This window comes from Marmota marmota, unplaced genomic scaffold (assembly GCF_001458135.2).
Source record: "Marmota marmota marmota unplaced genomic scaffold, marMar, whole genome shotgun sequence".
Taxonomy (NCBI): domain Eukaryota; kingdom Metazoa; phylum Chordata; class Mammalia; order Rodentia; family Sciuridae; genus Marmota; species Marmota marmota.
The window spans coordinates 10,750,901-10,764,350 of record NW_026000169.1 but is presented as its reverse complement, the minus strand read 5'-3'; the positions used below and the strand labels follow the sequence as shown (position 1 = coordinate 10,764,350).

Genomic DNA, 13,450 nt, shown 5'->3' with positions numbered 1-13,450 from the left:
ACAGGGATTTTTCCTAAATTCATCAAATAACCTTTGCTTAAGTGTCTATTATATTCATAATGAATGTCATTATTTTGGTTAAAATTTGACATGAATTTAATGTATCTTAAAGTGGTGCTTTATAAGAATGCAGTACTTCAGTTTTGAAAATAAAGTCAACTATTAGAGAAGAAGAATATTTAAGTCAAACCTGCATAGAATCAAGAGTGAAATATCATTGCCTTAAAGTGACAGAGGGCTTAATTCTAAACATTTGAAAGTGGTTGTATCCTAGTAACAATACCAACAATAAGCACATCATGCAAAAGTAAAACTGCAGTAGTGAAATGAGCCATTGAAAGGAAGAGTCAGTGACCATATAATATTTCAGTTTCCATTATATCTAGTAGCAATCTGGTTAAAAAGAAATGACAGTTGCCCTGAAGGAAATAAAGTGGAGGTATTATTGTAGTAGTAGTTTGGAAAGAAAATTGCACTGTGTCTTGACTGGATTATTTCTCTATCCTTTCAAACTATCTTCACCTCTCTGTGGTGCTTCGTCTTGCCTTTATACAAATTGAGTTTGTATCATCTAAACTCATAGGGCCCAGGGGCCCTTTGGTGACAGGGAGGAGGAGAAAAAGGGGAATTAGAAAAAGAAAATGTGACAGGCAGTTTTGAAAAGAAAAGCAATTTTCCTTGTGGGTCTGTTCCTAAATAGGAGTTCTTCAATGCAATATTTTGCTTCTCCAGAGCAGTCACTCAGAATCAAGTGCATGCTTGTGCTGTGTGTGGGGCTTGGCACTGACAGGTTTTATTTAGGAGGGGTGGGAGTACAGGGGGATTGGATGTGAGGAAGTTAGTATTTTGGCTATATCAGCCCTGGAGGCAGAGTTAGCACTTGCAGTGGGACAAAAGTATTTGTAGTCATCAGATAACTTTGCAGTCAGCTTCAATAGCATCACTCTTTTTTTTTTTTTTACTATCTTTTTTTTTTTCATTTTGGCAGCCAAGCTCTTAGTAGAACCATCTGTCTTTCTATTAGTATTTTTGAGGCCTGTTTTGAAGCCACTTTGCTTGGCAAAGTCACTTTCATCCTTGGAAACGATTTTTTAAAAAAGTTCTGTGGCTTTTTGCCGAAGAAGAGTACTATGTAAAAAATCCACATGGCTGTTCATTTTTGTTCTCAAAGAATATGGCTACTTTGTCTTTGTCTGGAATCAAATGAAATTAGAGGTGATACAATTGCAATGTGACTGCTGGGATGTGAGAGGCAGGGATTGCAATTTTAGTAATGTTTTTTATGTTCCCCTATCCCTCAAGGAGATTTTCTTTAGTCTTCCTAGTAGATTAATTGGAAGATAAATTTACTGCTTTATTTTTAATTTTTTTTCTAAAGACCATTGCATTGAGCAAGATAAACTGACAAATAAACTTTCTGTTATATGAAATGAAGAGTCACAGACTATTAGTGGTCATTGAAGATCCCAGGCCTCTTCTTGCTAATGGTGGAAAGTTAGCGTTGTCATCTTGGTTACTCCAGTTTGGGTAATTATATGCTGCCTACCTAAACCCCTCTTGTAATCTCATTTGGATGTTATATTCTTCATTTTCTCAGAAATGGCTGTGCAGTATTGCTGTGTGCTTCTAAACAGCTGCTGTGCTCCCCACTGAAGGTGACTGAATTTCAGCTGTAGGTGAACTAATCCCTACGGGTGACGTGTGCTTGAACACTATAGCACTCATTGGACTGACTCTTGAGGAACGTTTGAGAAGTTTCAGATATTACAGCTTATTTGTAATTGTGCTGACTTCAACCATACAGCTTCCTTTTGTTTTAACTTTTGTGTGCATAGTTTAAACAAATCATCTCCTATCAAAACTTTGTGCCACTGGAGCTCTCTCAGAAGCCCACCGGCACAAGACCTGCTCCCTGAGACCAAGGAGTTCCTCCAGCCCTTTGATTCCTGTATTTGATTCTTGTATTTGGAGAATTCTGATGCCTCCCAGGCCTCTATTCCTGTTCTCATGCCCAGAGCCCATTGTTGGTCAAAAGGGGTTTCAATGTCTTTTATAACCAATCCTTGCTGAATGTCTTCTCTGCAACTGTGTTCCTCTTCTCTAACTTAAATGCTGGAATTTACCTTTTCTGGTCCTCAACTAGAGTGACTTGACACTTTCTAGGAAACTCACAGAAACAGGAAGTCTGACAGCATTATAATTCATGTAGCCTCATCTAAGTCCTTAGTGTTTTCTATCCCTCTTTTTAGTTGCCTATCGTTAACTTTCTCTTTCATTCCTTACAATAGCCACCCTAAAATTTCTTACCTTTGCCCAGTACCCTTCATCAGTCCCAACCCCTCATTTCCAAGATATGACCTTGCCTTCCTCCCTGGGGATATGTCTTCTATCAGGTCTGGTTTCTCTTACCTTCCAGTTTCCCTACTATGAAAGGTGTGTGCCTCTGCTCCTCTATATAGCTTCATGATTCCAGAGAGGAAGGATGTGGGGCTCCTATTGAAACTAAGCCCTCCATCTCTGTCTTGCCTTCTAGCTTTCTCAGAAATTTGACACACCAATTAGCTCACTGCTTTCCTGTACTTAGAGCTCTCGATGTCTTAGCCAAAGATGATTGTGCTCAAAATGCAGTTCTCTTCAGAAAGCCTTTCCTTCACCTTCCCCCCCTCAGTTGTTCCTATCAAAGGTCTCACTGCACCTCTCATCCACGACTTCCTAGGAGGAGTTTACATTTGTCATCTCCTTTTCCTTGCCAGTCATTCAGTCCTCAACTTTTTTGCAATCTGGTTTCTAACCTCTTTTCTAATGGACTGATGTCATGGCTTCTAGTTATCAATTCCTAGAGACACTGTTTTGATGGCTAAAAATACTCTTTCTGCTATATTTTTCACTCAGTTCATGTGTGTGACCTTGAAATTCCCTTGTTTGTTTTATGCCTCTGTACTCAGGATTTTTTTTTTGGGGAGGGGGGAGTCCCAGGGATTGAACTCAGGGGCACTCAACCATTGAGCCACATCCCCAGCCCTATTTTGTATTTTATTTAGAGACAAGATCTCACTGAGTTGGTTAGCACCTTGCTGTTGCTGAGGCTGGCTTTGAACTTGTGATCTCCTGCCTCAGCCTCCCAGGCTGCTGGGATTACAGCCATGTAATCCCAGCCAGGATTTTCTTTATCCTAGTTCTATTCTGTCCTTTCTGTTCAAGCTCATTTTAAGCTCTTCTCTCTATACCTCAGATCCTTTCTAGATTATCTAGTTCATTCTAATGAACTAATCAACTAATGACTTCCAGAACCAGAGCCTCTAAGGATCTTTTCCCTTAGCTTCAGACAGGAATGTACCTCAGCTAGAAAGAAATCTTCAAAGGAAACTCATTCAGGCACTTAAAACTCATCACTGTCCATAACTATTGTCATCTTTGCATGAAAACTAACTCTCCACCTGTGTTTTTTTTTAAGTTGTTTGATACCACCATCAATAGAATAACATAAAATCGATGTTACCTTTGATTCTGTCATTCTTGTCACCTCTGAGTCTTGCTATTTTTTTTAACCTAAATATTTCTTGGATTTTTCACCTCATCTGTAACTGCAAAAGATCAAGCCTTCTTCCTTCCTCTTGCATGGGCCTCTTACCTGGCCTCTATGCTGGGCCTTTGGGCTCTCTTCTCCATATATGCACCAGAGTATTCTGTCCACCCTACCTAATCACTTGTGATGTCCCAGAACCTAGGCGGAAATTCCAAGTTTCTTATCCTGATAGGCAGACAGGTATAGGCAGACTTCTCACTACTGGTTCCCTCTACCATCTTTGGTCTTCCAGAATGCTCCGAGTATCTCCTTCACATGGTGATTTTTTAGCCCCCATTTCTTTGTTCATGTTTCCCCCTCTGCTTACAGTTCTTTCTGCACACGCCATCCCTTTGCTTAGCTCAGGTGTATTTATCTCTCCAGTCACTCTACTTGCTTTTCCTACCTCCATTGGAACCTAGTTGACATCCCCTGACTGTGTTAGGAATCTTCCTCCTGTGCTGCCCCCTAACCTATGCAGGTCTCTATTGTTGAATTTATGGTGGTTTGCTATAATGATCTGTCATTTTACCCTACCAGGCTTGAAGGACCTAGGGAGCATCAGGTGTATGAATACATCTTTTAACCCAAAATTGCATACTCTGACTAGTGAATGTTGTTTGAAAAAAATAAACTGAAAAATAGACTCATGTAACTAGAGGCCATATTAATAATTTTAAATATCTACTTCACATGTTAATTTTAGGAAGCAACCACATGGTTTTACAATGCAATAGTTATATTAAACATGAAATATTTAACTTAGAAAATTGAAAGGTATCTACTTTTTCTTTGCAAGTGTGATATGATTAATTTGTGTTAAATTCAGAAAATCTTAAAGTGCAAGACTATATGTAGTATCAGGTGCTACAGGTATAAAAGTGTTAAAACATAATATTTTATTTGAAGTTTAAAAATACAGGAAATGCTTTATAAATTTTATAAATTTTATAAAATAGCTTTATAAATTTATTATGATTTATTCTAATTTGTAAATAACATGCCCTCTGTAAAAAAAAAGACTCAGATTTTGTGACAAAAGTATTTTATTGAAACTTAATTAAAAATGTCACACATTTTTAACCTTAATTAGGAGTTTAAAAGTAAGTGAAAGAAGGAAATGAATTTAGTAGTGATTAGGATCTAGTAATGCTCAAAAGTAGCAAATATATAGAATGAATTACTAACCCTGTTGTCAATTAGTTTTAAAATTTTTCCAGAAAACATTTTATCATTTTGATCTAATGTATCCCTTTTCTTCCGGATGGTGGCTAAATTTTAGCACCAATGAGCTAAATATTAATTAAGATAAAGAAATTTTAGTTGTTGTCATTATTTCTGTTAGTTATGGTTATAATGTTGCCATGAACACTGAATGAATGAATACTGAACACCTCCTCCTACTGGAGACTTACAGGTTTCTTTGAGCCTCTGGTCATAACATTTTCATCAGCCCATCCATCCATAACCTTGTTTCATGTATGTTACTGTTTCAAGTCAGCTCATTTAATATTTATTACCAATTCTTTAACACTGAATTCACACCTAACCTTACTATAACTCATGTCTGGATGAAGCTTACCTAACATGTCCACTTTCTCCACAGTGCACATTACACTTCAGAACACTAGACTGCATGTTAGCACAGGTTTACGAGCATTTCAAACAGTGGGATTATCAATACAGTTTTTCACTGCTCTTCACAGGTCTGCAAGTGACCATGAAAGCACCATTAGTATTGTTTTTAGAGTACAAGTAAATCTTATCAAATAGGCAATTTTACAAATACACAATCTGCAAATAATTAGGACTTTATTTTGAGATGTATATTTGTAATTACAGATATGGATTAACCACATATTTTGGATTATATTTATTTTACTGTTTACTTTGTTCAGACTATTAATAGTACAATATACTAGAATCTAAAAATAGTCTAAACAAAAGCTATTGTTAGGACTGTGAAATTAGTGTAATTTTTCATTTTAGTTCCTTTTTCCCCTTGCTTCTTCTTTTAGTGCACATTTTTTTTCTCCCCTGCTCGTCCCTTACATTTTCTACTATGCAGGGGAAAGTGCTAGAGTACAAATTAGAAAATGTAGTTCCAATGGTAACCTTGCTTTCCCTAAATGTAGGATCATGGACAATTAATTTGACCAAATTGGGTTTTATTTCATTATCAGCACAAAGACAACATTGCTTCATATAAGCTCTAGAGTCTTTCTGTGCTTTAAACTGTGTTACCTCTACATGTCATTGTTGAAAAATTTAGACATTAAAGTGGATTGTATTATTAAAACAAAATGCACCCAGTAATTTAATTTATAACGATAAGAGCTTAAACCATACAGGTTTAATAAAAGCTCCCAAATTTATTGCAGCTTATTCATTAATATATTAAAATTTGTATCTGAAAATTTTAAATTATGAAGTTATAAATATATAAAGTCATACATGAACTAACTGGACAAAACTGTCATTCACAAGTATACCCATATACAAATAACCAATTAAACAATAAAATTAAGAAAAATTTCCTGTGCAATGCTAATAAAACACTTTTTATAAGACAAAGAACCTTAGAAATAAAATTACCAAGAAACTTCTTAGTTAATATAAAATAAATGGAGACTAGAATAAATTGAAACACATAACCTTCTTGGTCATCCAAACATTTTTCAATTAATAAATTTCTTTGTTTACCTAATATTCTAAAATTAATTGAAAAAATCCAGGCAATATTTTGGAAAAAGTAGTAATGATATAATACTAGCCTTATGCATTATTAAAATACAGTGCAAAGCTATGGTATTTACAACAGCATGGTACTAGAACATGATAGGCAGGAATATCTGTCCATTAAAAAAGTATATAATAAAGTTCTAATATTTCTGGGTTGCTTTTATATTTGTTCATGCATACATCATTCAAAAGTCATAGGCATATCATGATATTTAAGACCATTTAGACATAATTGAAGGGTAGGATCACAAAGCAACTGGGACTTTATGTGCTGTACTTCTCTGGTGAATATATACTCCTTTCTGGTTGTTAGATAACTTAAATTTTCTAGGGCCTTTTGCGGACATTTGGAGTTGGTGCCTGAAGATCTAACTAGGATGATGAAACTATTTTATCCATTCAGCTTCTTTATTTGTAGTTTGTTGGTACATGTCATAGCTATAACTGCTAAATTCTAAATATATATTAAGCAACAAGTTATAGCTTTTTTTCCTAAATGTACTTAAAGGTCACAGAAGAGACTCAATGCTGTATAAATATTATTCAACACAACAAGTATTATATTCATTTTATTAAAGTAAAAGTAAGAACAGCTCTTTCTGCCTGTAAGTTGAAACCATGGAAGTGCTTTACATTATGAGCCTCAAAAGTCTTTGAAGAATGAACACATTCTTTTTCCAGGAAGAAAAGCAAATGAGGAATTACTTAAAATCAGAAAAAAAAAGTACCATCGAATGCACTCAGGCATGGAAGAAGGTAGATAATGCAAGGGACTTTTAATGATCCATTGGGGCAACACTGCAGGATATGTGAAGGGGCCAGAAGAAATCCCTGGAAAAATGGACTGTGGAGAAATTGTGAGGAATCTTGAATACCATGCTGAGGATTTTTTTCATTTTTTCCCAGATGAAAGAAAACCATCAAAAGATTTTAAAACAAGAAGGGAATATAAAATATAGATTCCAGACTCATATAGAAGAAATTTATGAGGAATGAAACTTTTAATTACTATTCTTGTGGGTACCAGAATCAGGGAGAGTCTCCCTTTCCACTATTATATAGCTAGAGGTGCTTTGTAAAGGACAAAACAATTTGTTGACAGAAACCAAAAACATTCTTTAAAACAGTGCTTCTCAACCCTGGATGGCCACTGGAATCATCAGACTTAAAATAGGCCAATGGCTGGATCTTAACCTTGGAGATTCAGATTTATTAGGTTTGGGAAGGATTCTGGGCATTGGGATTTCTCAAAGCTTGCTATATATTTTCCAGTTTAAGAACTGGTATGCTAAAAGATGAATCTATTGTTCCTGCAATTCTGAACATAGTTTACCTTAAATTTCAATATAACCTGGAATATGGAAGCCTCTTCCCACCCTTGTATATATTTCCTTTGAGGTTCCCTTTCCTTCTTCTCTCCAAAAGGCTCTTATAAAGTTTATGATATATATTATAACCAATGGGGTCTTAGAAATGAGGAGACAAGCTATATAAGCTATACAACTTAGAGTTGTATGAAATATGAAGAAGATGTAGTCCCTGGCCATTGCCCTGAACCAGTGTGGCTGGTTTGTTGTTTGTTCCTTTGCTATGTGTTTCTGCCTGCATCCTCTGCTCAGGCTGAACCAGCCCCAGTGCCATTTCACCCTATGATATCTGTCTCTTGCTTTAGGCTACTCATTCCTCCTACTTGCTCAACATACATTCTCTAATCTTGGAGTCCCTCCTTAGTTGGTTTCTCCATAAGCTTTTGCCTTCTTCCCTGGTATCCTAAAATGATGGTTGTAGTGGTACAAACTTCATCTCTAACCATAAAACACCATCTTTTTGTTTCCCTAGTTGTTGTCATTTCCATTAGAGTTTCATCCCCTGCGTCATTTCCTTTGTAGTGGCAGAGAGAGGTGGAAAACCCTTTCTCAAAAGGATGATTAACAATTTGGAGTCATTATTGAAAACAGGTCTCCCATTCTTACAGTCTCTCTTTCTTTCCCCCCCTTTCCCTTCCTCTTTCACCACCTGCTCCAAGGCCCTCCCCCACTCCACACATTCACCAACCTAAGTCTCGAAAATAGCTGTTTGATTGTGAAAGATGAAATGAAGGAGAAACTGGAGGTGGACTTTTAAAGTGGGAAATGAGAACTAGAAGATTCATAAAAAAGCTAGGAACGTGTAATGCCAATGAGAAACAGGTCTGAGAGGCGTTGTTAGTATTACTCTCTGAATCAAATGTAGTTATTTTTGTGTGTTTTACTTTTTTTTAACCAATATCCCCTACTAAAATTAAAGCTTCATGGACCTGTATATTGTTTGTCTTATTCACTATCATATCCCTGATGCCTAGCTCATTTTCTTACACAAAGAAGGCACTTATTACATAATTTCCAAATAACTTCCAATGTGTGGAAGGATTAGTAAAGGGGAATGAAGTGTCAGATATGTGATTTTAATATGATCCTAAATTCTCATTCACATACCCAATGACAAACACTTGCCAATAATCATGTTCACCAGGGAGATCTTACTTGAATATTTATTTGAAAAGAATAATCCTCGGTATTCTAGTAAATGACAATTACCCGATTAGTCAATAGGGGGACATAGCTGCAGAAATTACTGCATTGCTTTATGTTTCTAAAATTCTTATTCAGTTCAAAGAAGTCAGTAATTCCATTGTGCTGGGTTATTTATTAACTGGTATGAACTGAATCCTATACTCTGAGAAGGGACTCCAGCAAATTAGAGCACATTACAAAGATGGCAGAATTCATGTGGTTCAAGGAGTGGTTCAGTTGTTTCAAAAAGTCAAAAGCATAATACAGAGGGTCTGTGACAGGATTCCAGGGACTGGATGTAGACCTGGTTTTGACTAACTCTGTGGCCATGGGGAAGTCAATTTTCTTAGGCACCAGTTGTCTCCTCTGAAAGAAAGGGAAACATTTTAGTTGTTCTCTGAATTTTTTTCCAGGTCTCTTATTCATAAATTGTAAACTTTCAATATTATGTGACTCTTAAGAATTGATTATTTTAATTCTGTTTTGTTTGGTTGTGAAATAAGGAGGGTGGGAAGTATGGAGCACCAAAACTTCTACTCTTTGATTCGCTCTATCACGTTCAGCAGGTTCAAGGTCAGCTGCCGCCATTAATGATCCCCGTATTCCCTCCTGATCAACGGACACTGGCTGCAGCTGCCCAACAAGGATTCCTCCTCCCTCCAGGCTTCAGCTATAAGGCTGGATGCAGTAAGTACCATTGATTTTTAATTTGGGAATGGGTACAGGGCATGTCTTTGACTTGGGCAATTTAATATTACTGTTACACCAAGAAATGGGATCTCCTATATAGTATTTTTATTTTGAAGAGGAAACACATAGACAGTGTGGAAAAGAATTGTATTGGTATTTATGAAAACTTAGATTATTTTTTGCTTCTGAAGCCAATACTAGCACTTTATAATTCAGCTTCATATGTTCTATTTCCAATATAATCTTAAAATATGAATGTAATTTGGAGGTTTGTCTTATTTTTTTCATAAATACAATGAGAATATGCTTTTCAATAGTTGTCTATTGCCCAGTAAGCTAAATCCAAACTGTTAATGTAAGTTACTTGGCCCAGCATCATGTGTCTCCCCTGTATATTCACAGTCAAATTTCTCACTAGTCTTCTTTCAGTTCGTAGAACAAACCATATTCCTTCTGGACATACATCAGGAGTGTTTACACTCCGTGGTGTCCTGAACCTCTTGCATATCAGATTGAGGAGTGTTTGCCTGATGTCTGCTAGGTCTCTTTCCCACGATTCCTTTGGATCCTTGCATGTTTCTTCTTTCATTTTAATTGTAAGGTTTGCAAGGGTACTTGCTTATTCTGTTTTATTCATTGCTGTATTTCAACTTAGAGCGTAATAGTCAACTATTTTTAAAATGTGTTAGTCGGGTTTTTTTTACACAGTGACCAAAATACCTGACAAGAATAACTTAAAGGAGGGACATTTTATTTTGGGCTCCTGGTTTCAGAGGTTCAGTCTACAGTGGACCAACTCTATTGTACTGGGTCTGAGTGAGGCACAACATCGTGGCACAAGGGCATAGCGGAGGAAAGCTGCTCAACTCATAGCAGCCAGGAAGCAGAGAGAGAGAAAGAGAGAAAGGAAACAGGGACAAAATGTAATCCCCAAGTGCATGCCCCTCCTAGTAACCTAATTTTCTAGCTGTAGCCATGCTCACCTGCCTTCAGGTACCGCCCAGCAGTACATTCAAATTATTAACCCATCAAATAGATTAATCCACTGAAGGGTTTACAATTTTCATAATCTAATCATGTCACCTCTGGACATTCCTACATTGCATATCATGTTTCCAACATAGGAGCTTTTTTAGGGGGACACTTCATATTCAAACCATATCAGAGTGAATGAACACTTATTACAAGCAAGACAGAGAACATTTATGCACTAAGAAGTTTCACCAAGGTAACTGTATTACTTGCTAACTTTAGATGTATATAATTTATATGCCTTTTCCTCTTTTTTTTTTACCCAAATTTATATTGCACTTTGCTAGTTTGTAAACAAACTAAGACTTCATCTTTAAAATTATAAATAGCCAAATACAACCTGAATTCTATTAGATAAAAATTGTAACTCATATTCCAAAGAGAGACTAGACTTCTAAAATTAATATTTTCTAAAACATCATCATTACTATGACCAGAATAAATATAGAAAAAACAAGTTTACTGAAGTATTTTCATTGATAAGTGTAGAACACCATTGAAAAATATCAGTGAAATATTAGCAATTTAGAAATTTATGTAGAATATTATTTTAAAATGCTATTTGAACCTAGCTCATATATATGTTACTAAACTTTCCCATTCATTTCTTGCAATGAAACTCTGCCTAGCATTACTAAAAATCAATTCTAAGTTTCATACTGGGTGATGTTTGAATTTTTTCACCTTGGATATTAATAGTTATTCCCAGTCTTTAAACTGTTTTCAATATCATATTGGAGAAACAGGATGTGACTTTTAAACCATACAGTCATTTAGTATGAATAGATTGCAATTCTGGGGTTAAAATAAAAGTGATTGGAACTTAAGACTTATAAAAATATGTACTTGTATTGTTTTTGATCTTTTAAAACTGTGTTTCATTCTGAACCCTTAATTTGTTTATTTAATGTTAATTCCCAGTGTTCTAACTTCGTTAATCATCAGTTCATCCAGAAGCACCAAAATATTTAAACAGTTAAAGAAACATTTATTCTATATACTTTAAATTCTACAAATGGAACTTTAAAATCTAGTGTTACACTGAATTCTGAGTTTTTAATCATAAAAGATTTTTTTTAAATTTTGTTTCCATTTTCCTAAGGGATTACTTTTCACGTTAAACACATGTTGCCAATGTGTTTTTGGTAACCTTGGTTACTAAAATGAACAACAACAACTAAAAAGACATTTTAAAAAATCCTGGGTTGCCTCAGACTGCACCTGCAATATATACATATAGACTAGTTCTCTTTTTTTAAAAAAAAATTTAAAATAATTGCAGAAACAAGTTCCATTAGCAAATATTGTGCTGAAGAGAATAACACATTGAGTATGAACAATAGCATAACTGTAGGCCAGGAAAAGGTCAAGAACAGCAGCCCCTCACTCCCGTTTGACAGAGCAGGAGTGCTGAATTTGTTCAGTATTAATGAAATGTGGCTTGGAGAAAAGTTCATCCTTTTAAAAACTGTTAGTATATTAACCATTTGATAGTCATATCTTCAGTGTCTAAAAAAATTATCAATGTTATCACTTCTTTTATAATCTTGATAGTAAAAGAGAATATTTTTTTTTTACCACCACTGGCAAGCTTGAAACTGGCATCATGCCAAACTCTCGAATTAAACAGAAACCAGAAGCAAAAGAAAGTGCCACCCTTATTGATCCTGTGACACTTTGAGGCAGTTTAAATGAGGAGCTGGGTAGAAAAGGTAAATAAATAGACCACTCTCTTCCCTCTAATCCCAGTACAGGAAGGGATGAGAGGGAGGGAAGTAAATCTTGACATCTCCTTTCTTCAGTGGGACTTCCTGTTTCATTCCTGCAGTAATTGTCAGCCTGATTTCTCTGGATGCTTGTTGTTTTAATTGAGTGATGTTATATAGTTCTCAATGACAAAGACTGAACAACCCTTCTTGCTGTTAGTGTCAAGTAACAAAAACTCAGAGGTCTTATTTATCAATCCATTCATAGAACATATTGATGATAGATTTTCTTATTTGGAGTATGTGTCCCCATAAAAATACATTAAGTAAATAAAAATCTCTGGAATTAAATAGGTTACTTTCTGCATTCCCAGCAAATAAGAAATAAACTAAAAGCACAGGTTGAGGAACCTAATCAATGTAGATTGAGTCAACATATTATACTTTCAGAAAAAGAAACTTTTAGTTGGACTTAGAGAGATTATTCCCTTAAGAAAAATAATGGTGGAAAACATGATGTGGAATAGAGGTGCACAAAATATAGTTGTGGGGTCTCTCTTAATTGCTAGAAGGGACATCTGTAAGCAATATTAGAATAAATTAATGGTAACACACCCAGAGACTTCAGAGAAAACTGACTAGATACTAGAAAAGAAGCTTTAAAGAATGTTAGAATCCACTCTTGTCTGTGAATATTCATAAATATTGAGATATTAAAGTCAGAATCTCAGATTCTGTTTGGACATTTGGAATTAGTTAAATCAAACACAAAAATATACATTATGGATGTATATACTATTACTGCTTATGCTACTTATTTCTTAAAATCTAAAACTACTTGCAAACTTTTGAGGAAGTAAAAATAGTAGTATATTAATAAATTATTTCCCTCCTGTCTGTTTCTCTCACATGTGTGTTCACGCACATGCACAAACATGTAGAGACCTTGAAAATAATTATGTAAAATCACTGGTTTGATCATTTCACTCCATTCAGGGACTAATATATTCAAGGAAACATTTGGCCAAATAATCTGTATTTTTAACTTGTCAATTATATTTTTGATTAAACCCAGTCATATAGGTTACTCTATGGAAACACATATTTCCATAAAAAATTTAAAATTCTAATTCTAAATTTTCTCTGTGGGTGTTCATTTTTAT

General features: G+C 35.2%; 1 protein-coding gene across 19 annotated transcripts in view; it reads left to right on the top strand.

The window, feature by feature from the left end:
* The window catches only part of Sox5 (SRY-box transcription factor 5), a 960,532-nt gene that overhangs the window by 827,442 nt on the left and 119,640 nt on the right, over positions 1-13,450 (top strand). For 16 of the 19 annotated variants that reach the window (XM_048787312.1, XM_048787308.1, XM_048787306.1 and 13 more), the window contains one exon: positions 9,423-9,546. In XM_048787312.1, the coding sequence (XP_048643269.1) occupies positions 9,423-9,546 (124 nt within the window). The remainder of the gene's footprint in view (positions 1-9,422; positions 9,547-13,450) is intronic. The other 3 variants (XM_048787303.1, XM_015498239.2, XM_015498237.2) reach the window with 1 other exon arrangement.